The sequence below is a fragment of the Trachemys scripta genome, chromosome 3, assembly GCF_013100865.1.
Source record: "Trachemys scripta elegans isolate TJP31775 chromosome 3, CAS_Tse_1.0, whole genome shotgun sequence".
In the NCBI taxonomy this organism is placed as follows: domain Eukaryota; kingdom Metazoa; phylum Chordata; order Testudines; family Emydidae; genus Trachemys; species Trachemys scripta.
In genome coordinates this window covers 138,089,542-138,116,823 of record NC_048300.1, presented here as the reverse complement: position 1 = coordinate 138,116,823, position 27,282 = coordinate 138,089,542, and the positions used below count along the sequence as shown (strand labels likewise).

At 41.2% G+C, this 27,282-nt stretch overlaps 1 protein-coding gene across 1 annotated transcript; it reads left to right on the top strand.

Annotated features, from left to right (window-relative positions):
• The first annotated feature begins 1,037 nt into the window (after positions 1 to 1,037).
• Positions 1,038 to 27,282, top strand: SLC35A1 (solute carrier family 35 member A1). Its single transcript, XM_034766068.1, has 8 exons — positions 1,038 to 1,259; positions 5,592 to 5,769; positions 10,146 to 10,305; positions 12,279 to 12,431; positions 16,922 to 16,988; positions 24,232 to 24,408; positions 24,767 to 24,901; positions 26,750 to 27,282. Exons 1-8 carry the CDS (start codon positions 1,244 to 1,246, stop codon positions 26,881 to 26,883), a joined length of 1,020 nt encoding a protein of 339 aa, XP_034621959.1. The 5' UTR covers positions 1,038 to 1,243; the 3' UTR covers positions 26,884 to 27,282.

Genomic DNA, 27,282 nt, shown 5'->3' with positions numbered 1-27,282 from the left:
TGTTAAACATCAGAATACCAATTGAAATGTATTAAATATTTTGGATGTTTTTCTACATTTTCAAATGTATTAATTTCAATTACAACACAGAATACAAAGTGTACAGTGCTCACTTTATATTATTATTTTTAATACAAATTTTTACACTGTAAAAATGATAAAGAAATGGTATTTTTCAAGTCACCTCATACAAATACTGTTGTCATTCTCTTTAGCATGAAAGTGCAACTTACAAATGTAGATTTTTTTTGTTACATAACTGCACTCAGAAACAATGTAAAACTTTAGGACTGAGTGGACTTGTAGGCTCTATTTCTTGGTCAGCCAAAAGCTAAGACAAACAAGTTTGTTTACATTTACAGGACATAATACTGCCTGCTTCTTATTTACAATGTTACCTTGAAGTGAGAACAGGAGTTTGCATGGCACTTTTGTAGCTTGCATTGCACGGTATTTACATGCCAGGTATGCTAATCATTCTTATGCCCCTTCATGCTTCGGCCACTATTCCAGAGGACATGCTTCCATGCTGATGATGCGCTTAAAAAAAAAAAAAAAAAAAAGCATTAATTGGATTTGTGATTGAACTCCGTGGGGGAGAACTGTATGTCCCCTGCTCTGTTTTACCCGCATTCTGCCATATATTTCATGTTATAGCAGTCTCGGATGATGACCCAGCACATGTTCATTTTAAAAACACTTTCACTGCAGATTTGACAAAATGCAAAGAAGGTACCAATGTGAGATTTCTAAAGATAGCTACAGCACTCGACCCGAGGTTTAAGAATCTGAAGTGCCTTCCAAAATCTGATCAGGACGAGGTGTGGAACAGGCTTTCAGAAGTTTTAAAAGAGCAACACTCCGATTTGGAAACTACAGAACCCGAACCACCAGAAAAGAAAATCAACCTTCTGCTGGGGCATCTGCCTCAGATGATGACCCTGAACATGCGTTGCGCCGCACGGCTTTGGCGCGTTATGGAGCAGAGCCCAGCATTGCTATGGAAGCACGACCCGGGCGTGGGGCGGGGCGAACTGAAGGGCCCAGCGAGCCTCGGCCGCGCACAGCTACGGGGAACGGGGACACGAAGCGCAGGCAGGCCTCGGGCTCTATGGTGACGCAATTGAACGGGCCGCTCATGCCGACCCTCGCCGCTCTCTATGGTACCTGGGAGGAGCGGAGGAGGTGGCGCCCGGTTGCCGGCTCGGGTCCCACAATCTCGCCAGTTTAAGCTGCGGACACGATGGCGCCTCCGAAAGGTGAGAGACTCGGAACGGGGGAGGAGGATGGGACAGATCCGGGGCCGCCCCCGCAGGAGTGGGAGCTGCCCGTCCCGGAGGGGCTGCCGCGGGCGCGGCTAATTATTGGGGCGGGGGGGTCGCGACTGGGCACCCTCCCCTCCCCCCCGACTCGGTGCAGGCGCATGAAGGGCCTGGCTGCGGGGGGGCAGGGGGATTAATGGCGGGGGGCCGGCAGTGTGTGTGGGGGGTGGGCGGGCTGGATTGGGTCAGGTTATGTGGGGCAGGGGAAGGCGAAGGGGTTAATGGGCTGGTTCAGGCTGTGGGGGCGCCAGGGAGACAAGTTAATGAGGGATGGGGCGGGCAAGGGGGGTTATGGGGGAATGGGGGACAAAGGGGTGGAGGCCCGGGCGTTATGGGGGGAAGGAGAAAGCTATGGGTGTCGGATGAGGGTTAATGGGGGGACACAGATATAAAGGGCCGTTATTGACTTAAAACTAACACTTTATTTTATTTACTGACAGCCTTCGAATAGTAAACATTTTCAAATGTACTTTTCATACTTGGGTTGTTGTAGTTTGGCATTTTTCAATGTAGACAATGAAACTAAACTGGTTGATTTCTCATTTTGGTCCTGGGCACTTGCATGTTTTCAATAAAACTCTAATATTGTCATGGAAACTTTCTGTTTGTACCTTGTAAATCAGATGGTTGTTGCAAAATCTAAATGTTGGTCCTAAAGCCAGTTGATAGTGCTCTTTGAAATTGCATAGGGAAGCATATGAGTTTTTATCTCTCCAAGGATATAGTTAATTTACATGATTGCAGCAGCGGGATGTGTGAGTTTACCTTGTAGAAATATGTTATACAATAAAAGGCATCACTCCCTTAAAACAAACAAACTGAAATGCAGGATTAATCAGATCATTATTATGATCAGTTCACTTGCAGTGAACATAGAACACTCATTCAGTAATTAACAGAGAACAATAAATTTGTATAGATCAAACTACATTTTTTCAAAATAATGAAAGCAAATTAAGATCTAGAAGCTGTAGAGTGCACAATGCAATTTTACTAAAGTTTGTCAGCCAGGATACCTACATATATGCACTGTGTCCTCCATTACAACATATCACATTTCAGAAACCTGCAGGGAGGTATTACAGAATGTTTTATTTATTAGTAATAATATGTAACTCTTTTATAGTGTATTTCATCAGTAGATCTCAAAGCACTTTACAGAGGAGGTCAGTATCATTATGTTATGGGCCAGATTCTGCCATGCTTGTGTTGAACAGTATCTTAATACAATGAGCAGGACTATTTGTGTAACTCTGACAGACTGGGGTCTGTTGGTGTTACAAGTTGGGGCTCCTCCGGGATTTCAACTGGGAAGACTCTGAAGCTTGGGATGCGCTTCCTCAGCTTGGGGAAGTATGTAACCGACACACCTTCTGGGTGTGGTGTTCTGTCCCATCTAGTGGCACTGAGACCACTTAAAAAGAGAGATTAAATGAGTCTGCTCGCCTCTACAGCCTCGGCTAACAGCCAGTTGGTCTTTAGCTCTAGAAGTCCCTGGTTTGGTTCTGCCCGACGACAACTGGGGTCTGTTGGCATTACACTTGCAGAATAAGATATCACTCAACCTGAGAAAATATGGCAAATCTAGTTGTAAAACATTACTAGATGATGTGTTAATGCAATGGCTAAGAGTGCTAGAGCCATTTCTGAACCACTGGACAGTTTTAGATTCTGGACTTTTCAAAGGTGCCATGCAAAATATGGCATTAAAATACTACTTGAGAAATTCTTTTAACTAAACAGAGATTTGAATCAAACCAAAATGGCAGAAAGGAGAAATAATGCTGCCACAGAAATTGTAAAAATGATCAGAAAGAGAGTACAGGAGGAAATTTTCTCTTAAACCTTCAGTATTGACGTACTGTGTTGGAAAACCAAAACCATTTGTTTTTATATGATTCAAAACCTTACTCTTCCAAATTTTTATGTTTTAATGTTGTCAGTTATAATTCACATATACAGTTTAAAAAGTCTTTCCAACACTACTTTGGTTGCAGTGAGCTATTACTGTTAGTACATTCTAACAGGAAATTCCAGGATCATGGAAAGGTCATCTTCTCCTCCGCCCCTTCTCTCAAAAAGCTTTCTTGGTCTACCATAGAGAGACTGGAAGAGTACTGCAAACAATAATGCTGTGTCTGCATAAGGAAATGTGAGGAGCATAAAACACAAAAAAACCTTCTTTTTCAACTGGAGAGGCTGAGCCTGGGTCAAATTCATCCCTGCTGTTACTCCATGAGGGCAGTGAAATCAATCTGTCAGTTTCACGGAGTTGAAACTTCTTCAGAATTAGTAGTAGGACCTGATCCTCTTCACTGCCAGAATTGAACTGCATGTGTAACATCACTTTTTACAACTAACAAAGTGCTGTCTCACATCTTTATAATAACCATTAGAAAAGAATTAGTATTGGCTTGTTTGATCAGACAGCTTTAGAAATTATATTTTTAGAGTTGTGTGCTGCATTATTATGATGTAGTATAAACACAGGACTTTGCATGTACTTCATATGTAAGGGATACAGTTAGGTGTTTAGATCCAAAATTTGACATATTTTAAAACTGTTTTAATCTGGTAAGGCTTATCCTTTGGATTTAAAATTTTAAAACTCTCTCTCCATGCTGTCGCCAAATAATGTTTAAAATAGAAAAGCCATTCTGTGTGTAGCTCAGGAACCTGTTTGACCAGCCTGCATGGGAGTTAATTTACAAATCCCTCTTGCAGAGGTGTTCTGATTCTAGTTTAGGGATGCTATTACACAAACAAGGAAATCACGTTCAGTGTCATTGTGTCTTTCGTTATGAGAGCTATCCTGCATTTTGGCCATGTTCCTGACCTCATCCTGCCACACTGGCAATTGGTCCTATAGTGTAGTTAGTGTCTACCAAGGAAAGCTTTCTATATTACTCTTGGCACCCACGCTGTGGTGCATGTGGCAACCCTCACAGCAGAGCCTTGGCTGTTTCTGCCTGCCAATAAATACTTGCTTCTACTCATTTACCTTGCACCGTGGATACTATTTTCTGCAGAAGCTCAAGATTCTGATTTGGCTAGAACAAGGGACACATTGGTAGTCAGACACAAAGCAAAAAGCATGTCTTCTGAACTCATTTATATTCTTGCCTACTCCAGTAATTTATTTCATATACTAGAAGGTCTGTACAGTCTCACAGGAGTAATTCGTAAAGTCAGGTGCATAGGAAAAAAAAAGTTAAAACTGGGGGCTTTTGTTTCTGTACACTGTGTTGTAGTGTACTATGTTGCTGTTTGTACATGTTGCCCAGTTTGTGCACAGAGCTGCCCCCAGGTGAAGGCATGGACCACCTCTTTGTTACCCCACATAACCATTATTCCCACCTTCTCTGTTCAACTGTCACATTCTCGCCACCACAAAACCTTTGTACTACAGCATTGCATCTGGTTCTCACGAGGCCCACTGATGATTGAACCTGATGATATTTTGAACAAAAACAGCTCTAATTCATGCTTGTAGCTGTTTCAATGACTTCACACTTACTCTACGGATGTTCTAGGCTTTAGAGTGACACACGGACAGAGTGACAATCCTGGAATCTTAGTATATAGATGTACTATTTACTTCCTGTCCCATTACTATAGTGACGGAACCCCTCCTTTTGTACTATCACCAGAACAGTATATGAGAGGGTTGGGAAAGAAGCTTCCATTTATAACTGACTTTCCTGGATTGATCCTATTGTCTGTTATTTATTTTCTCTTCTCTTCTTTTCCGCTCCCATCTCAATTTTTAGTACATCTTAAACGTGCCATTTTTGCCACTTTGTGCAGAGCCTTTTGCTGTTGCTACTCTGAGAGTCTGGTCAACTTTCTCCTCAGTATGCAGAGAATTAGTTATAGCTCACAGCAAGTGGTCGTGCACAAGTTATAGAGACAAGAAGATAAAAGTGAAATATAGATTACTGCATAGGTAAGTACCAGTGTATGATTATACTCTTTTTAGAGCAGTGGCGTTCTTTGGTAAAGGAACCCCCTTGAAATCAAACATAGCTTGACATTCCTTTCTCAGACAGAATCTTTGAGGTTCCAATTTAGAATTCTTAGCTACTGCAATGGAATTGTAGTGGAACTACTGTGTGCTACTACAATGCACTTGAGACTGCGCTACTGCTTTACAATGCTTGGTTGTGTTCTTAGTTTAGAATGAGGAACATACTGAGTTGCTGTAAGTATACTAGCATGTTGCTCTTTGTCTGTTTCATGTTCCTTACGGAGTTATATTTTTTCTTTCAGAGAATGTCAGTTTACTGTTTAAATTGTACTGCTTGACGGTGATGACCCTGGTGGCCGCAACGTACACTGTAGCTTTACGATACACGAGAATAGCAGAAACAGAACTCTACTTTGCAACCACAGCTGTGTGCATCACAGAAGTTATCAAGTTATTCCTAAGTGTGGGTATTTTGGCCAAGTAAGTATGAGTGCTAACCACGACTGGAACTGCATTCTCACTCGTCTTCACACACACATGCAGATACGTTTACACACACACGGACTTGAGAGTCTCAGCTAGTTCTCTTTTTATATGCCTTACTTGTGAAGCTGGGCAGGAGAGGCATTGTAAAATAATGCCGTGAAAGGATCAGTTTAAAACATGTCAGAGCTTGTGAACTTTTTTCTAAATCACTTCTGTAAACCTCACAATATGCAGGTGTGTCCATTTGCATTTTTTTAAATTTATGTGCTTTGGAGTAAGTTCAAAATGGATTAGATGCAAAATACTGAGTCATCAGAGTTCAGCATAGATGAGGGCGTGGCTTTTTCCAGAAGTGTGTATGTGTAAAAATCTAGTATTCCCACTAATAACATTCTTCAGGGTAATTCCACAAAAATCTTAATATTTCTACTAGGGGTGAAAGATGTAACGGTTAAATCCACACTGAAGGATTATGGGAATTTTAAGAGCCTCTGCAGTCTAACCTTCAGATCAGCGCCAGGTACAAAAAAGCTGAGTGTGTGGGGGAGGTGGTCTGTCACTGCAGTTTCTTCCCTTCTTCCTGTAACATCTAGGTTCCAAGCTCAAAAGAGACCCTGATGTTCATCTAATCTGACCTGCCGCATAACACAGGCCACAGAACTTTCCGAAAATAATTCCTAGAGCATAGCTTTTACAAAAATATTTAATCTTGATTTAAAAATCATGAGTGATGGAGAATCCACCATTACCCTGGGGAATTTGTTCCAGTGGTTAATTACTTTCACTGTTAAAAATTTACACCTTATTTCCATTATAAATTTGTCTAGTGTCAACTTCTAGCCAGTGGATTGTGTTATATTTTTCTCTGCTAGATTGAAGAGTCCCATTATTAAATATTTATTCCCCATGTAGATTGTAATCAAGTCACCCCTTAACATTCTCTTTGTTAAATTAAATAGATTGAGCTTCTTGAGTCTATGACTATAAGGCATGTTTTCTAATCCTTTAATCATTCTTGTGGCTCTTCTCTGAACCTTCTCCAATTTATCAACATTGTTCTTGAATTGTGGGCACCAGAACCAGGTACAGTATTCAAGCAGTAGTCGCACCAGTGCCAAATACAGAGATAAAATAACCCGTTTACTCCTTGAGATTTCTGTTAATGCATCCCAGGATCACATTAGCTCTTTTCGCCACAGTGTCACATTAGGGGTTCATGTTCAGCTGATTACCACCACAGCCCCCAAATCTTTGCAACCTCTTTAGTGTGCAAAAGAAACGCAGCTGGTATATAAATTCAGTGTTATCTCAAGATAACTGAGATTTGCTTACATTTCAGTTTCTGTTAATTTAAAAGATCCAGCAAAAGTTTATTTTTTTTAATAAACGTGTGTAGTATCTGCAGTAATACTAGCTTGAATTAAAATTTATAATGTTTATTAATGCTGATGCTTCAGTGTATCACCTGATCACCCAATGGATTCAGAAAGCAATCTGCTGCCTTGGTGCAAGGTGTGCATTTTGTGCCTTTGTCTAAAGCAGCCAGTGCTGATCACTGTTAAAGTACAGGACACCAAATAAGATAAACCAGGGTTCTGTTCCAAAATCGAATTTATGTAATTAAGTACACTTGCTGTAGTTTTCTACTGTTTACATTTTTGGCATTGTATGTTCAAGTATCAAATGTTATTTTAAGCTTTGAATAAATGACTGCCTTTTGAAGTGGAGACTACTTATAGTTTAAGCTGTGTAATTATTTACTGTGCCTATAATTATGGGAATAAAATGAACCTGGCGTACTCCTGGCCACTAAATTCTGAATTAGTAATTTGTTCAGATTCCCACATGGCTTATAGCTTCTTAGAGTGGGGACTCAAAAAGCCAAACTGACTTGCATTCTAGTTTTATTTGGGATTACATATTTTGAACAAGTAAATACATACATATTGCAAGCTTGATTATCATTTATATCTCTCACATATCCAGTCCCATGAAAAACACAGAATAAGTTTCCAAGTTAAATATACAAAAGCATCAAGGATGTTGAATTAGAGTTAAAGCACTTACTGCAAAACCAAGGCACATATGAGAATGTGTGATTAAGATCTGTTGTGAGATCTTTGTACTCCTTGTGCCAGTATTGTGAGTGAAGGATGAAGTTTCTTTATTAACCTTTAATTTTTACACTTTTTGTGGGTTTAAATCTATCTAGGTGTGCCCGCATTGTCTAATTTAACTTTAAATTACAACGTCTATTTCAGAATATTTTTGTTTTTTTATTTTCTCCTGCCCAACTCAAATAAGAAGTCTCACAGAAGGGCTGCATATCTGAGGCCGTAATATTCAAATATAATCAAATATTGATTGTGAATAATCAAAACAATTGCTCCTGTTCTCCAAAACGAGAGTAGGAGTGATGTTTAAAGGGGCATCATTTATTTTTCATTATTGAAATTCCATGCCAAATGTCAGAAGTACACAAAAACTCTGTTGTTTAACCACCAGGCTCCTGCTGCCATACTCCCCCATCACGAAAAATTTCTCAGGCACCTCACACTAAGATTAAGAGAAATTCCTACTCTTTAATACAATCTGGATGGAACAGATGGAGGAAAGGGGAAACGTAATAAGCAAAATGACAGTTTGGCATGTGTCTTGTTAAGTTTTTAATTACGTTTCAGTAGTCTGTCCATTACACTTACCCAGTATTTCAGTTGAGTTTATTTTTTCTGTGTATAAATAGTAACTATTTCAGCTTCTGGCTGCATGTATATAAACTAGAAAACACCTATCCAATGAAACAGAACTAAATGGAGTCAGCTAAAGAAAACTAAACTGTCTTCTAACTATGAAAGAAAGTATGGTCAGCTATAATGTATGTTGTGCTCCCTTCCTCTTAACACAAAATCCTGGCATGTGAGGTCATTTGGGGGGCGGGGGGAAGGGTAAGATTTCTCCTAAATTATAAAGCAAACTGCAATTTTTTTTTTTTCCCTGTAGTGGAGTGGTTGGTACTCACAAGAGATCCTGCCTTTAAGTGGGATGATTTGTTTAATCATTTACATCAGTAACTTTGCTGAAATACAACCACTGTCTAATTTTGGTTCATCATATTACTGCTATAATTTAACTTTGAGTGACCAGCCAAGCAATATACTATCCTTTGGACCTGATCATTCATGCTTAAGTACATTATTTTGTAATAGTACAGTACTGTATTAGAATTGAACAAAGGTAGGTGCAGTTCTATCCATTTTTTTTTTTTTTTACTTATTTAACAGCCTGCCTTTAACAAACAAAATGTGTGATATATTGCGGGATACCATCGTATTAAAGGTCAGGCTTTTGTGGTATTTTTCCACATTTATTGTAACAGTTAAACTTTACTATAAACAGAGTATAGTTAACGTAGATAATTCTTTTGAAACAGAAATCCTCTTCCTGGTCTGGATCATACAGTGCCAGGCAATGTGCTGCGCTGTTTGAGGAAAAATACCAAGAAACCTCCTATTACATTAGATGCTTGTGTAATGTTTTGTGCCACAGTATAAACTTGCTGCGTTGAGCTGAGCTGCTGCATCCATTTCTGTGCCTTTGGCACCACAGCTCTGCCTAGAACACTGTTTGCCTATAGTAGTATTTGGAGAGGCAGAGTACAGGTACAGGAGGGAAGAGGTGCTCTACAGGTCTGATTAAGGGCTTGTCTAGGAAGGTTAATCTGAATTAATTTAAATGTAAATTTAAAGCAGATTAATTAAACAGCACTAAACCCCGTGTGGACACTTTTATTCAGAATTAAAGTGGCCTTAATTTGGTTTATCTTAATTCACTTTGTAAGTTACACCAGAAGTGGGACAACTCAGAATCAGAAGAGTGCAAGGGTACGTTAAAGCCACAGTAGCCCCTCCTTCCCCTGGGCTGAGAGTTCTGTGCTGAACCTCTTAAAGGCACAACCCAGAATCTCACCCAGAGGCTGCAGGGGATTTGGAAAATCACAAAAGAAATTTGAGATGAGTCCAATATTAATAGCAAGAAAGAGTAACTCTTTGTCTTTCTGTGTGAATACGTCACATTCTAAACAATGGGTTGAGCAACTAATGTTATTGAAACTCTCTGTAGGGCCAACCTGTTGCTGAGAATTCATGTGTTAATGCGTCTGACCTTTATCATTCAAAAATCTGCTCCTGGCCCTTAATGGTTTGTACTTGCAGGGAACCAAATTGATTTTCAGTGTAATTTTTTTAATTAATCGAAGATCCCAACTGTTTATTAAAAGCATGTTTTTAAAGACCTTCCAAAGAACTCTGTTGAGGCATCTCACTGTAAATGAGTCATCAAATATTGTTGTGCCAAAACCTTTTATTTTGCAGAGAAACTGGAAGCCTGGGTAGGTTGATGACATCTTTAAGAGAAAATGTATTAGGCAGCCCTAAGGAATTGCTAAAATTAAGTGTTCCATCTGTGGTGTATGCGGTCCAAAACAACATGGCTTTCTTGGCTCTTAGCAATTTGGATGCAGCAGTCTACCAGGTAACTGGCATTATTATGGTTAGGAACCAAAACACAGAATCCCTATATTTACTCATTTTTAGGTTGTAGTTTTGTCTGCTTTAATGCCTTGTAACACCTTAGATTTTTTAATTATTATTATTCAAGCCCTGAAAAGTGCTCATTAAAAGATGCACAACAGGACAGACACCGAAAGACAAAATGCACTGGGAGGCCCAGAGGCAGGAGATGCTGTATTTATCTTTCACCAGGAAATCTATTTTTTTTCTTATGATTGAGTGTCTTGAAGAAAGGACAAGTTTTTAGGAGGTATTTAAATAAGAGGATGGGGGGCCTGGTATGTGATGTAAGAAAATGCAATGACAGGAATCTTTGTAGGTTTACTGAACAGAGATTTACACATTTATGTGAAAATTGGTGGTTGCATTAGTGGGGGGGGGGGGGAATCCCATCTCTTGTAAACAGTGATTTATTATTGGCATCATGTGGCATTGTGTGTAGCCACACTTTAAAAAGCTGATTACCACACACTTGCTAAATGCAAGTAAGAAGTGAAATCTGGAGCTCATCACATCAAGTAATACAATCTGTAATTCACAGTGCATATGAATAAGGCATGAATTTTGGTAAGTCCTTAAAACAGTCTTGCGATCTTCTATGTTTTTGTGTTCAGTTAGAACCAAGTTTTGTTCAGTGTTATGTCACTTAGCACATTGGTGGAAGGTGCTTAAATACTGGGATGATGAGGGTGTTATAAGAACCTTTATAGAAGGGAATAATTCATGTGTAGTTTAGGTTGAAAAGTATAACCCTAATTATGTTTGTTACTATTAAACTTTGAAACCATGTATTTAGATTTAATAATGGAGGGAATGAGACTAAACCTTTGTTGTAAGTGAATTCTCCTCACAAACCTGTCTTATTGTTAAAATAACTCCATTTATTAATATAACTCTTATGCAAATTACATAAGAACAGAAATAACCCCCATCCAAAAATTTAAAAATTAAAATATTTTGAAATAACTCGTATAAAATATTCTACTATCCTTACCATGTGTTAATCACAATATTGATATGTAAAAATTCACCATATGATCTTCATAATCAACCATAGCTCTGACCCATAAGACAAATATGCACATCACTAATATTTGATATGAAAATACAGTAAGAAAATGCAAAGGTTGCAAAGTAAAGTACTTGAAAGTCAGGAAATACCAATTTTAAGCTTATCTCTTTGTGCATATGTTAATATACTTTAATTACACAAAAACATACTGTTGTTTCTACAGGATCCTAGCCTCTTTCGATGCCTAAATTGGATGATGTGAAGTGAATGAAGAAGGGGTGCAGTATTTATGTTTAAATAACTTATTAAAACAGAGGTGAAGAGGGAGGTAGCACACAGTACAATTGCAAGCTATTAACCCACATTTCAAAAAAATCACTGTAGTAAATAACTAAATTGAGATATCCTATCTCCTAGAACTGGAAGGGACCTTGAAAGGTCATCGAGTCCAGCCCCCTGCCTTCACTAGCAGGACCAAGTACTGATTTTGCCCCAGATCCCTAAGAGGCCCCCTCAAGGATTGAACTCACAACCCTGGGTTTAGCAGACCAATGCTCAAACCACTGAGCTATCCCTCCCCTCTATAAAAGTCAAATTCTTTGACTTTTTTTTCTCACTATTGCGTGAATGCACCTCTGCCTCACTCACGGTACACTATCCAGCCTGAGCACTAAAAGTCAAGTTATGCTGTTACACCAGTGTAAATAAAAAGTAAACCCATTAACTGCCATGGAGTCATTCCAGATGCACATGGTTGTAATTGCAAATGAAATTTAGCCCAGAATGAGGCAGGGAATTAATATCTCTTGAGTATGAAATACTATATGCTGATGTCAGTTTATAGTGGAGTTCAGTATTCTATCGGTTGTGGTTTTGATGGCGTTCATGTAACCATATGCTATTTGCCGTTTTCCCTTTTTTAGGTGACATATCAGTTGAAGATCCCATGCACAGCCTTATGTACGGTCTTAATGTTAAACCGTTCCCTCAGTAAATTGCAGTGGTTCTCAGTCTTTATGTTGTGTGGTGGAGTCACACTTGTTCAGTGGAAACCTGCTCAGGTTACAAAAGTACAGGTAAGCCTTATCACTTGGATACCTTCTCTCGACACTTCAGCAGAAACAGCAGGCTGCCTAGAGCTTCTCCACCTACCTATTTCACTCGCTGTATGGTGACTATGGAATATTTGTAATAATTTCACAATGTAAAATGTTAGTTTGATTGTCTAGTTCAAATTCAGTGGTCCCCAAACTATGGAGTGCGCCCTCGTAGGGGGGTGCGGAAGAATGTTTGGGGGAGGGGCGTGGTGGCCACCCAGCCCTGTTCTGCCCCTAGCTCTGCTCCGTCCCTGGCTCCCAACTGTGGCTCCACACCCAGCTCCTGGCTGCAGCTATGCACCCAGCCCCGCCCCGGACTACAGCCGTCGCCCCGCCCCCAGCTGCGGCCCCAGCGTTGGCCCTAACTTCCGGCTGGCTGCGGCCCCAGAACCACTCCTGTCCCAGCCTCGGCCCCTGGCCCTGACCGTGGCCCTGTTCCCAGCCCTGGCTCCCAACCATGGCCTGCGGGTGGGATTGGGGGATGAACAAGGGCAAGGGGGAGCACAAGAGAGAGAAATTTTGGGGACCACTGCTTTCTTCTTCGAGAGATGTCCCTGTGGATGCTCCACTCCAGCTGATGGTGCATCCTTGCGCCTTTGTTCTGAGAGTTTTGCAGTAGTGTCCACATGGGTCACACATGTGCGATACTTGGCTTGTGTGATGTTGGTGCTTCAGCTAGCCCACGCGCTACCCGGACTCCTCAGTCCTTCTCAACTGTCCCCGGCCTGTGATGGAGCAATCCCATTGAAAACCTTCGTTTCAAATAGATAAGTTTAGATAAACTAGTGACTTAGGATAGTTTAGACAAGTTAAGTTTCAGTTATTAGTTACATCTCCTATTTTAAAAAAAAAGTTTTATTTTTCCATCCTTTAGTACAGTTACTATTAGGTTAGGAAGATGCATGGTTCACCAGGATTTAAAAGATGCACAACATGCAGAGAGGAGATGCCTGTGTCAGATGGACATACTCAATGCGTCCGTTGACTGGGGGAAACTCACATTCCTCAGAAATGTGCCAACTGTAACAAACTGAAGGTTAGGACATGAAGAGATAGAGACCTGAGACTTAAACTCATCTTGATGGAGAAGTCCTTAAGACCAGCCTCTGACACGGGGCAGGAACTGTCTTCCTATCATAAGTCACCAGTCTCCTCACCACCAAAGTCCCCGAAGGCCAAAAAACCTGCAAAAAAAAAACCCTCCGGCCATCCTCTTCACCTGATAGAGAGCAGACGAACGCAAAACAGTCGCCAACCAAATCACTCTCATTGGTGCCGGCTGCACCGCCGGGCATACTCCAGGCACCTCCAGTACCGTCTGCATGGTGGCCACCGGCGGAACCCAGCGCACTGGTGCCAAGCTAACAGCTCTAAGCTGCCTGCCTCCACCACGGCACCGTCAGCAGCTCCAAAGGAGACAGCACCGGCAACCACTCCTATCATCATGCCACAACCCAATGCTGCTAGCGCAATGGTGCCCAAACAAACTGCATCGGCTCAGCACACCGTACCCCCGATGCAGTCGGCACCTTGCCCTCTGGCACCGAGGCTCTTGGCACCACAAGAATTTGTTGGTCTCCTGGACTCCGGAGTCCCCTCTCCTAGGCACTGATGTCTCACCGGGGCCAGCGGTACTACGCCAACATTTATCTTTGATAGCGTCACAGTTCTTGAGCGATGAAGATGAGGAGGTTGAAGGGGTATTCTCCCCTCACCATTCCTCCCCAATCAGGACACCTGTGGCTACTGGACCCTGTGACCATGACCCTCATATGGTCACAACATGCCACCGTGGAATGGCCACCCATGCATGGCACCACCCATGCCCTATCCTGGTCATTGGCCATATTGGAATCCCTGGGGGTCTTACAAATGATACTACAGCAGGCGCCACAGCCCATGTAGGGAAGATGCCAGATCCCCACCTCCACCTTCAGAGACTGTAGTGACCAAGACAGGGGATGAACCCATGGCAGAGTAGGAAGAGGACACTGCCCCCGACACCTCGCCAGCAAGAACAATTCATCCTCCTCACCGGATGAGGCTATTATGACTTTACCCACATCCAAGACTTACTCAAAAGAGTGGCCAATGAGCTCAAAATTGCTCTGGAGGAAGTGTCGGAAACTCAGCATGAGCTAACAGATATTTTACGGACATCCGATCTCTCCATCAGCTCAATAAAGGTACACCTTGTGGCTATCACTGCCTTTCACCAAAACGCCTTTCACCGATGACACTACAATCTTTGCTCACCCAATCACCAAGCGATTCCTCAGGGGCATCCAAACCATCTATCCGGATGAGAGACCATCCACACAACCTTGGGACTTAAACTTGGTCTTACCGGCCCTCACTCAGAAACTGTTCGAACCCTTAGCAAACTGCTCCCTACTGCACCTATCCATGAAAGTGGCATTCCTAATAGCAATCACATCAGCTAGACGTGTGGGAGAAATCAGGGCGCTCATGGCAGATCCACCATACATGACCTTTTTTAAAGATAAAGTCACGTTACGCACCCATCCTAAATTTCTCCCCAAAGTCCTTCCACATTAATCAAGCTATACAGCTTCCAACTTTCTTTCCTAAACCACACGAGAATGCGTTCAAAGCTATGATGCACACCCTAGACATTAGAGCACTAACCAAACCAAACCGGAACTCTCTAAGGGTATTTCCATATCCATGTAGAGACTCTCTAAATGGATATCTGGATGCATTCACTTGTGCTATCAATTAAAAGGCACACAACCTTCCACGGGGATCAAGACGCACTCTGCTAGATCTATATCAGCATTAGTAGCATTCCTAAACAATGTTCCACTTATAGACATATGCAAAGCCGCCACTTGGGCCTCCGAACACACCTTTGCCAAACATTATGCAATCACGCAAGGCCCTAGGGCGAAAACTCGGCTGGGCTGAGCGGTATTATCAGCAATTATTCTACCAACTCTGAAGCCCCTGCCATCCGAGGAGGTCACTGCTCTACAGTCAGCTGGAGTGGTGCACTCACAGGGACATCTCTCTCAAAGAAGAGAAGGTTGCTCACCTTGTGCAGTAACTGAGGTTCTTCGAGATGTGTTCCCCTGTGGGTGCTCCACTACCCACCCTCCTCCCCTCTACTTTGGAGTTTAAAGCAGACTCTGTGGTAGAGAAGGAACTGAGGAGTCTGTGTCACGCATGCGCTAGATGAAGCACCAACATCATGCGAAGCAGGCACTGCGCATGCACGTCCCGTATGAGCAGTGCTGCAAAATTCTCCGAGCAAAGGCACAGGGACCCACCATCACCTGGAGTGGGGCACCCACGGGGGGACACATCTTGAAGAACCTCAGTTACTGCACAAGATGAATAACCTCACACTGATTCAAACAGGCTTGTTACTCTGCCACATCCTGTACTTTTGGGAAGAGAAGTGATTGCCACAAGTAGCATAAATTACCACTATAGTAAATTCAACAGTATAGATAATATTGCAGCAATTCACTTTTTTCAGTAATTGGTGTTGAGTGTACGCTAGCAGTTGGATCAAAGAACTGGGAATCAGTAATAATAATTGGCTTTTACATAGCACTTTACAAATGGAGGTAAGTATCATCCCCATTTTACAGATGGGGAAACCGAGGCACAGAGAGGTGAAGTGACTTGCCCAGTTACCTAGCAGGCCAGTGGCAGAGCTGGGACTAGAACACATGTCTCTTTAGTCCTAGTCCAGTGCTCTATCCACTAAACTGCTTCCAGAGAGCTGCATTTCATTCTTAGTTCTACTGGTGTCTCGTCTTGTGTGACCATGAGCAAGTCACTTAAGCCAGCATCTTTAAAGTTGTGTACTTAATGTTAGGTACCAAAATCCATACTTTAGGCAGATAAAGTGCCTTCCTTTACCGTGATCGCTGTAGGTGCTCTGTCCCTCTGAAAAGGTCACTTAAGTGCCTTCCTGTAGGCGTGCAAATTAAAAGACTAGCCATAACCATTCTAGTAAATTAAAATATAATGACAATCGGCATACTACTAATGCTTCCTCACAAGGGAGTTAAGGGTTAATCTGTAAAGTACTTTAAGATCTGCAGATGAACTCTGTGAGTGTAAAAAGTTTACAAGATTAGAGGAAATAAAGAAACTTCATGTGACAGAAAAGCTGAGAGATAGGGCTGGTGGTTTGCCTTTGTAATTTGACTTGTGGGTCTCATTACTTCTAAGGTTAGTAAAATATACTTGCCAAATCAAACGCCATAGTGAAGCATCGGTGAATAGAGCTAGCTAAGCTGTAGGGCAGCTCTGGCTAAGAAACGGTTACTTACTGTAAGTGTAACTCACTGTAACTAAGCTAACACATTTTCATGTAGTAATAAAATGCTAATATGTGGTGTTCTTAACAAATTGGCTTCTGGAAATAATTACTGTAAATTGCTCTAGTGATACAACTAACCTACTACCTGTTTTGTTTATGATTCATATTGCAGATGGAGCAGAATCCATGGTTAGGGTTTGGCGCTATAGCTGTTGCTGTATTATGTTCAGGATTTGCAGGTAAAACATTTCTGTATGCAGTGTGTTTTAAAAGAACAGCCCAGGACCTTTCATCATGGGGCAAACTAAAACATCTCACTATCTCTTATATTACTTAATTTAACTATACACCTCTACCCTGATGTAATGCGACCCGATATAACATGAATTCGGATATAACGCGGTAAAGCAGCGCTCCGGGGGGGGGCGGGTCTGCGCACTCTGGGAGATCAAAGCAAGTTCGATATAACACGGTTTCACCTATAACGCGGTAAGATTTTTTGCTCCCGAGGACAGCATTATATCGGGGTAGAGGTGTACTTGTTGATTTACAAGGCTGTTTGAGAGTTAAGCAAGGACTTCATCACACATATTCCTTCTATTTCCTGTGGTTGTAAAACTGGATTTGTGACATCACAATATTTAAATTGTAAAATATAGTGATGTTACAAACCCATGGTTTTGAGTTCAAGGCTGGCTTAGACAGGAAAGGCGGGCGGACCTGTGAGAGGAAGAGCCTTTCTTCAAATATAAATATCTACAGTCATACTAAAGGACAACTAGAAAGTGACTTGCTTAGTACAGTTTTTTAAATAAAAACTCCTTTTCCAAGTTTGCTTTGGTGTGAAAGCTCCCTTACGATTTAGAAAAGAAGACACACATTCTTCCAGGTGTGGAATGGAACTCATTTCAATATCTGTGCTGGTTTCGCCTCTGGAATAAGCCCTTCCCTAGTCCTGTGGGTGCAGTTGAAAGTCAATGTGATGCAGAAGGATCAGGTGTAATTTTAGATGGTCAGAGGAGAAGCAGGAAACATAGGAGAAATTCTATAAAAATAGTCTTTTCTTCTTGCTGCCTTTTATCCTTTTACCACTGCAGGAGCCAGAGAACTGGGAACAAGTGAGCTGCGGTTAAAGGATAATTGCAGTTGTGTTTTCTAGTGCATAAGAATTAAAAAAGTTGTTTACAGGGTTCAGGAGGAACGCTTTCCTGGCTGTAAACTTCCAGCTAGTGGAGTCATTTGTTGCAAATCATACTAGGGTTTTTTTGTTTTTTTTTTCAGTTGAATTACACTGCTCTACAGACAAAATGCTTCTGAAATAAATGTAGTCAAACTTTACTAATTCCGGGTCACTGAGAACGAAAATGATGCTTAAAATTGTTGATTGGCTCTAGTTTTCAAGATATGTTATTGGGTCAGTATATACGACCCTTGACTTGGGAATGGTGGAGGATAAGTGAGTTATAAAGGGAAGGGATCTCAATTTAAACCAGAAATGACTAACGTACATCTTTGACTGGATCTATGAATAAATCTATGACTGGGTTTGGACAGTACTTGCTTTTTAGGCAAAACAATGAGTGATGCAATCTGAAGCTGGTATTGCGTCATACATGATATGAATTGCATCATGTTATTCCTAGAAGGCATGGATGATGCAATCATAACGAAGCTTACATCACTCTGCTGAACAAATTGCCCTATATCAGCTCTAGAAATCATACAGTGTCGTGCTCTCTGATTTGTCAGTGTTTGATTTTGCAAAGGGACACATTTCTGTTTAGCCAAAGTGAGCAGAGATGCCTCGTACTTGTGTGAACAGTGCAGATAACTTCTGCTATGTTTGTGGTGAAGTGACTTTTGCATCACAAAAGCGCAGTATAACCACTATGGTTAAGAAAGCCTATCACCTTTATTTTGGCTGGAAAATTGGAAATCAGGACAAGAGGTGGGCCCCACACATATGCTGCAACACTTGTGCAACAAATCTTGGCCAGTGGTTGAACAGGAAAAGGAAATCTATGCCTTTTGCAGTGCCAATGATTTGGAGAGGGCCAACGGATCATACCAGCAATTGTTACTTCTGCATGGTGCCTCCAGTTGGGAAAGGTGTGTCAAAGAAGAAAAAGTGGACTGTGCATTATCCAAACATTCCATCAGCTATACGCCCAGTACCCCACGGAGAAGGACTGCCGGTTCCTGATGCACCAGAATCATTCTCACTTGACTCAGACGAGGAAGAGGATGAAACTTCTGGTCCTGAACCATCAATGTCACAGGACCCACATTTTCTCCCATCCTCCTCCTCTGAACCACACCTCATAACACAAGGTGAACTGAATGACCTTGTCAGGGATTTGGAACTACCCAAGAGTAAGGCAGAGCTGTTGGGCTCCAGACTACAGCAGTGGAATCTCCTGGCAGGTGATGTTAGGGTTTCCATGTTCCATGACCGTCAAAAGGATCTTGTCCCATTCTTCTTCATGGAAGGTGATCTTGTAGCCTGCAACAACATCGATGGTGTGATGGCAGCCCTCAACATCGTTCACGATCCAGATGAGTGGAGACTGTTCATTGATTCATTGAAGACGAGTCTTAAAGCTGTTTTACTGCATAATGGCAATGTTTTGCCATCAATTCCAGTTGGTCATGCAGTCAATATGAACGAAACCTATGACAACATGAAACAACTTTTGAGGTGCATAAACTATGACCAACATCAGTGGCAGCTTTGTGGCGATTTGAAGGTTGTTGCCCTCTTGCTTGGTCTGCAGATTGGATACACAAAATACTGCTGTTTTCTCTGTGAATGGGATAGTCGTGCAAGAGATTCCCACTACATCAAGAAAGATTGGCCAACAGTCATTGGAGCGTGGGAGGAAAAGTGTTCAGCATCCACCACTTGTTGAATCAAGGAAGATTTTGTTACCACCCTTACACATCAAGCTGGGTCTGATGAAGAACTTTGTCAAGGCCATTGACAAAACACAAGCAGCTTTCAAGTACCTCTGTAGAAAATTTCCAAGGTTAAATGAAGCTAAGATAAAGGAAGGTGTCTTTGTTGGTCCTCAGATTCGTGAACTTCTTCGAGATGATGCATTTGACCATGCACTGCGTGGCAAGGAAAAGACAGCATGGAAAGCCTTCCAGTTAGTGGCAATAAATGTTCTCGGAAACAACAAGGCAGACAACTACAGGTTGTTGGTGGAAAACCTCCTCAAGGCATACAAAAGCCTTGGTTGCAACATGTCACTAAAGATACATTTTTTGCACTCTCATCTAGATTTTTTTCCACCGAACTGAGGAACAGTGAGCGACAAGCACGGCGAGCGATTTCACCAGGACATTGCAACAATGGAGAAACGCTATCAGGGCAAATGGAGCCCATCAATGCTTGCAGACTATTGCTGGACAGTGACAAGAGATGCTCCATTTAATGAATACAAGAGACAAGCCAAGAAGCGCTGAGTAGACACTGAATAGGACTAAACTATGTACATAATAGTTTTTTGCCTTTTGTTTCATAATAAATTTTATTTATATAACCCTTTTGCTGATTTTTAAAGCGTTACATAAACAGGACAGGTGAAATATTATCATGTAAAGCAACCATAAACACATGAAAAGACCTAGGTTTACAATTTATGATTAAAACTCTATCTACACAATATACATAGACATAAAATGTAAAAACTTAAATATCTTAGAAACAGTAGCCAATCAGTTGTTTTAATTGTCATATTTGAAATCAGCACATCAAAATACATAATAAATAGCACATTTTATCTCTGAAGCAGACGACTTCTCAAAAATTGTAGACCAGTGTAATTGGTCACGAACCAAGAGTTATCACTTCCAACCACTTCTAGTTCTCACCACATGAAGCTTCCTGTGAGGCTCCTCTGGTTGTCACATGTGCTTATTCTTATAGTCATAGAAAACAAAATGCTTTTGAAAAAAGATCTTAGCAAAAGCAGCCTCATTTATAATACAGACCCCCAAAGTGCCTATCTAGGGCTCTAGCAGCCTTCTCCAAAGGGTTAAAAATACAAATAAAAAATAAATTCAGCAGCTGTTCCTCAGCTTGAAACCAAAATGCTTTAATCAAGCCCAGCCAGCATCCCCTTCCCCACCTACTCCAGCCATTACCGTGCCATGCCGTTCCCTCCCCAGCAGCCTGTGTAAATAGGTGGGCTGTGGCAGCCTACCCTGAAGGTCAACAAATTCAAACCATTTAGGACCAGAATGGGGGAGGTTCAGAGTTGAGGACCCCTCTCTTCTGTAGCAAGAGGGCACCAGGATGAGGTACCTCCCCGACCACAATTATTGCAGTGTAGCATAGGGAAAGATATGGGCAGATCTAAAGCCATTTTGGGCTTGAAAAGTTCAAAACAACACTAAGTTCCACTCAGAAACCAATATACAGTCACTGTAGATCCCAGTGCATTGGTGTCAAGTACTGCCAGTGAAAATAACCACTTAATGAGCTAGCTGATACATTTTGCATTAGCTTCAGTTTCAGGGCTGACCATATAGAGTGCATTGCGCTTGTCTAGCAAAGGCCACATCTGAAAAACAGGTGGAATCTCCTAGCCATATGAAGATGGAAAAAAGCTTTATTGGAAACTAATGCTATTGTGATAATAGCAGCTGGGGATCCAGTGGGCCTATAAGAATGGTTTTGTCCAATGTCCAAATTGACAGAATACCTTTTAAGAATTCCGATCTATATCAAGAATAGCTTCTCCTGAGTGCTATCCACTTCATCACACCCAGCAATATTGCCCAGTTGGTTTGTGCTTTTTGTGTGCATTCAGATGTTTTGTACTAAATCTCAAGTATTACATCATTGGTCTGGAAAGCAGCCTCAGACAGTTGTGTTCTTCTGAGATGGTAACATTTATGGGTCATGTTGACATTGAAAGCAACTTGTTGAGCAGTTGATTAAAAAATGAGTCAGACTTAGTTTTCCAACTGGCTGCAATGAATTATGTCTCAGTGGGCGGAAAGCAGAACAATGAGACCACTGTGACTTTAACAACTACTATATCAATCACAGACTGGTTTTTTTGCTCTGCTCTGCAATGATGTCCAATTTTCTTGTTTAATGTTTTGTATTTGCACACATGCAGTTATAAATCTGCTCTGTAGTCTCTGTATGTCTCATACATACTTGCTATATTTTTTGTATTTTTTTAAATTCTGATGGTCTTAAACACTAATTATATTCTTCATCAGTAAACTAATACTGTGGCCCTGATTTTCAGAGAAGCTAAACAGCTCTAGGTCCCATTGACTTCAGGTGGCGTTGTAGGTGTCTAGCGCTGGTGAAAGTTCTGTCCCTAATTTCTGTTATACAAGCACTTCATCCTCTTCCCAGTTCTCTTCATTTACCCATCCCATCCTGGTTCAGTGGTAATGTGAAGGCAGCAACTAGGAATAAAGACAATATATAACAAATGGGAAAGAGAGAGCAGTCAGGATAAGTTAGAAGAAAATTGATATGGAAAGCTAAACACAGAAAAATCCATGGCTGTAAGGACAATAACAAATTTTGTCCACTATATCATGAGTAAAGGAAATCTTAACAATAGTATAGCCCATTACTAGATGAAGATGCTAAAATTGTTAACGCAGCAAAAGCACAAGTGTTCAATAAATATTTCTGTTCTGTATTTGGAAAGCAGTAGGATAATGTACTCATATCATGGATGATGAAATACTTTCTAAACTATTAGTAACTAAGGAGCATGTTAGATGACAACTACTCCTCTACCGCGATATAACACGACCCGATATAATACGAATTCGGATATAACGCGGTAAAGCAGCACTCCCGGGGTGGGGGGGCGGCCGCGGGCGGTTGCGTGCTCCGGGGGATCAAAGCAAGTTGATATAACGCGGTTTCAGCTATAAAGCGGTAAGATTTTTTGGCTCCCGAGGACAGCGTTATATTGGGATAGAGGTGTACTAGGGATAAGCATTTTAAAATGAGCAGACCTGGATAACTTGCACCCAAGAGTCTTGAACAAGTTGGTTGAGGAGCTCTCCAGCCCACTGATAATAATTTTCAATAAATCTTGGAATACAAAGGAAATTGCACAAGACTGGAAGAGTTCCGTTGTGCCAGTATTCAAAAAAGGGCATGTGGGGTGAACATAGGCTGGTTAGCCTGCCATCAACCCTAGTCATAATTATGGGAAAGTTGATAGGGGATTAAGTTAATAAAGAATTAAAGGATGCCAGTTAACATGGTTTATGGAAAACTGATCTTGTCAAACGGATTTAATTTATTGATGAGGTTACCAGTTTGGTGGAATAAAGGTAACTGCATAGATGTAATACTAAATCAAATGTCTTACAAAATTGTTAGAACCACTCAACATTCTCATTCAAAAAGTAGCATTATACAATATCAAAGCACAAGTTAAAGGGATTAAGACCGGCTAACTAACATACTTCAAAGTAGTTGTCAATGGGGCTCATCATTGAATTGGGGTGTTTCTAGGGGGATTCTGCAGGGATGCTATTCAACATTTTCAGCAGTGGTCTGGAAGTAATTAAAAAAATTGCAGATAATAAAGATTGGGGTAGTGGTAAATGATGAGGACTGGGCAGTCACACAGCGTGATCTGGATTGCTTGGTAAACTGGGCCCACTAAAACAAAATGCACTTGAATACAGCCAAATGCAAATTATAGATCTAGGATCGAGGAATGCAGGCCAGACCTACAGAATAGGGGACTGTATGCTGGAAAGCAGCGGCACTGAAAAAGATTTAGGGGTCATAGTGGACAGGTAACTCAACACAAGCTCTCAGTGTGATAGTTGTATCCACTACAAACGGGAGTAGTGAGGTGATTTTTACCTCTGTATACAGCACTGGAGTACAATTTTGGGGTCTACATTTTAAAAAGGATGTTCAGTAATGGAGAGGGTGCAGAAGAGAGCCACAACAATTATTCAAGGGCTGGAGTAAATGCTTTATGGTGAGCTCGTTAAGTGTCTCAATCCGTTTACCTTAGCTGAAAGAAGATTGAGGTGACTTGATACAGTTTGTAAGTGCCTTCACGGGGAGACAATAGTGGGTATTAAAGGGGTCTTAAATCGAGCAGGGAAAGGCAGAACAAGAACCAATGGCTAGAAGCTAAGGCCCGACAAATTCAAATTAGAATTGGGACACACTTTTTTTTTTTTTCAGTAAGGGTGATTAGCTGTTGAAACAAAAAACCCAGGAAAGTGGTAGATTCTCCATTTCTTGATGTCATCAAATCAAGACTGGATGCCTTTCTGAAGATATGCTTTTAGCCAAGCAAGTTACTGGGATCAATATACTGATAATAGATGAAATGTAATGGTTCGTGATAGACAGGTGGTTATCTAGAAGATGACATAATGATCCCTTCAGGCCTTAAACCTCTGTATAGCTACAAACCTTTGAGTGATTTTTGCCTTCACCTTTATTGAATTCTCTCTTTTCAGGAGTCTATTTTGAAAAGGTATTAAAGAGTTCAGATACTTCCCTGTGGGTGAGGAACATTCAGATGTACTTGTCTGGGATTGTGGTGACTTTAGTTGGTGTTTACTTGTCAGAAGGAGCTCAAGTTCTCGAGAGAGGATTTTTCTATGGCTACACATATTATGTCGGGTTTGTCATCTGTAAGTATCTTTCAATTCTGGTGCCCTGTCATGTTGATTCAAAACACTCAAATTCAGTCAAGACCAGGAGCCCTTAAGAGAGTGAGTTTGGAGAGGAAACATTTAAATTTCCTTATAAAATTAAAGAACTGCTTTTTCAGCACAACATTAATTAATGAATAGAACATCCATAATAATTCTAGTCATGTCCTTTCGGCTAGATGCCAGTTAGACTATCTATTTTGCTGTGTGTGGTTTTTAAAATTACAGGTTAGCAAGATCAGATCATAGTACAAACAATCTATACACCATTACAGAGCTAAACAAATTATTTTTACACCAAGATTTTAATACTAAGAATGTCTTATTTGCTTCCCAGTGCTTGCCAGTGTTGGAGGCCTCTACACTTCTGTTGTTGTTAAATACACAGACAACATTATGAAAGGATTTTCTGCAGCAGCAGCCATTGTTCTTTCTACTGTTGCATCGGTGATGCTGTTTGGTTTACAGATCAGTAAGTTGCTTTTGGCTAATGTTTGTTTCATCCTCCTGAGTAGGCTGGTTACAGTGCATGTTGTAATACTTTACAGTCTACTGTGGGGTTTTCTTCTTTGTCTTTTTTACCTTGGCATGTAATTTTTGGGACTGACATGGGCTAGTGACAGCTCAAGCTGTGTTGTAGCATCATATTTGCTGGATACTACCGTCCTACGAGTCCCAGGAATACTATGCGTTGTGTTCTTGGAGGGGATTCAGATGTGCCCTCCCATCCCCCACTTGCTACTGAAACGGGCTGAATATCAAAACCTTTCATTTTCATATTCACCAGAGGCTGGAACTCTTTCATTTTAAGTCGCTCCGTTGTGTCAGTTTCCGATCCTGTGGCTAATGGAAAAATTAGTATTCCTGTATCTCTGGCAGATGTTCTGAGTTGCTGACAGTAGCTAATAAAGGAACTGCTACAATATTTTCATGCAGCGTTCTCTAACTCTGAGCCAGTCCTAAGTTAACGTCTCAATTATTTATGAAATTCATAGATTCATAGATTCTCTAGGACTGGAAGGGACCTCGATAGGTCATCGAGTCCAGTCCCCTGCCCGCATGGCAGGACCAAATACTGTCTAGACCATCCCTGATAGACATTTATCTAACCTACTCTTAAATATCTCCAGAGATGGAGATTCCACAACCTCCCTAGGCAATTTATTCCAGTGTTTAACCACCCTGACAGTTAGGAACTTTTTCCTAATGTCCAACCTAGACCTCCCTTGCTGCAGTTTAAATAGCAATGCCAAGTCCACAGTAGTTGTTCTATAGAGTGCTGTAATAACTGTTACCCTCCTGTTTACACAGTGCCATGACCAGCATGTGTGCATCAGGCAAACCCCAGCGTAGTGGTTTACCCAGAGACAAGGTAATATCTTTTATTGGATGAGCTTCTGTTGGTGAGAGAGACAAGCTTTCGAGTTACACAGAGCTCTTCTTCAGGTCAGCTCTGTATGGCTCAAAAACTTCTCCCTCACCAACAGAAGCTGGTCCAATGAAAGATACGATCCTCACCCACCTTCTCTCTCTAATGTCCTGTGACCAACACAGCTCCAACTACACTGCATCCTTCACTGCAGTCAGAATTCTGTCTTAACATGACATTTGCCCAGCAGGAAGAGGCAGAGGGCAGTGGTGGAAGAGCTTCACAATGTGAGGGGTGGTATGACTTAATGAGGTGAAACTTGCAAGGGAACTTTGCATAAAGTGAAAAGCTTCCCAAGAGTTAGCTCTAATGGGCTGTGGAACAGTGCCCCAGGATGAGTGGTGGACGCTTGACTGTCATTTTTAAAACCAGACTGGACAAAACACTAGAAAATGCACTGGCTGATCTAACTTCTGTGACAGAACCTCAGCTTTACTAATAGTACTCAAAAATCAGTATAGATTTGAAAAAGCAAAATGTGCTAACACTCTATTAGATTACATTTCCAGTTACAGAATATTTTTTGATTAGAGGCCAACCATGAGTTTGGTTTGACTGCATTGAAGGAGTAGAATCCAGCAGTCATTAAGGAAGAACAAATACAGAACTGTAGGATGTCTGTTTCGGACTTTCTCCTCTGACCTTCACACTATGATTGACTGAAATGCTATGACGTTTTGGGGGCTGGTAAATGACCAATTTTCACTGTCAAAACATGATACTAATTCTACAAATTATTAGGATGACTGCTCACGTCTCCCTTAGAGTTGTAATTAAGGAGGATGTTGGAATAGTAGAGTGTAACTTTCTCAGTTCTCTCCCCTATGAAAGTTTTATCTTTTTGTTTTCATTTGGAGCTGAGTGTTTAAACAATGTCTTGTTTCCTTCCAGCTGTAACCTTTGCTCTCGGTGCTCTCCTTGTTTGTATTTCTATATACCTGTATGGATTACCTCGACAAGACACCACAAAAATCCAGCCATCGTTGGAGACAGTGAGTTCGAGAGAGAAACTTATTCATATGTGATGTTTGCAATAAAACAACAAGAGACACTGCAAAGGAAAGACTTGGGGGAAAAAAACCTGTTTTTAATTGGCCTTAAACTAGTCATGGAAAGACTTAATTTGGACAGAATAAAAGCAGCAGTTAATTCTATAAGGAAGTGAATGGTTTTCATTGGATGATACATTCTCCATTTTTGCCAAGCTCCTGAAGAAGCTAGTTCATGGCAGGCATGTTCCTTTCATGTTGGACTGTGAGGAGCCCATCTACCAGGAATGAAGAACGAAGGAATTGAACCTTCTGTTGTATATAAAAGAGGGACATTCTCTCTGGCTGTATATTTGAAAGACTGTATTGTGCCATTTATGGGCAGAAATGCTCAAAGGCTTCAGAAGCTCTATTAAAGGATGTCTCATTGCCAAA

Bases quoted from the DNA above. Each gene is read 5' to 3' on its own strand.
- SLC35A1 (XM_034766068.1), top strand. The intron at 5,770-10,145 runs GTAAGTATGAGT...TTTATTTTGCAG, and splicing joins AGTGTGGGTATTTTGGCCAA to AGAAACTGGAAGCCTGGGTA. The intron at 24,902-26,749 runs GTAAGTTGCTTT...GTTTCCTTCCAG, and splicing joins GCTGTTTGGTTTACAGATCA to CTGTAACCTTTGCTCTCGGT.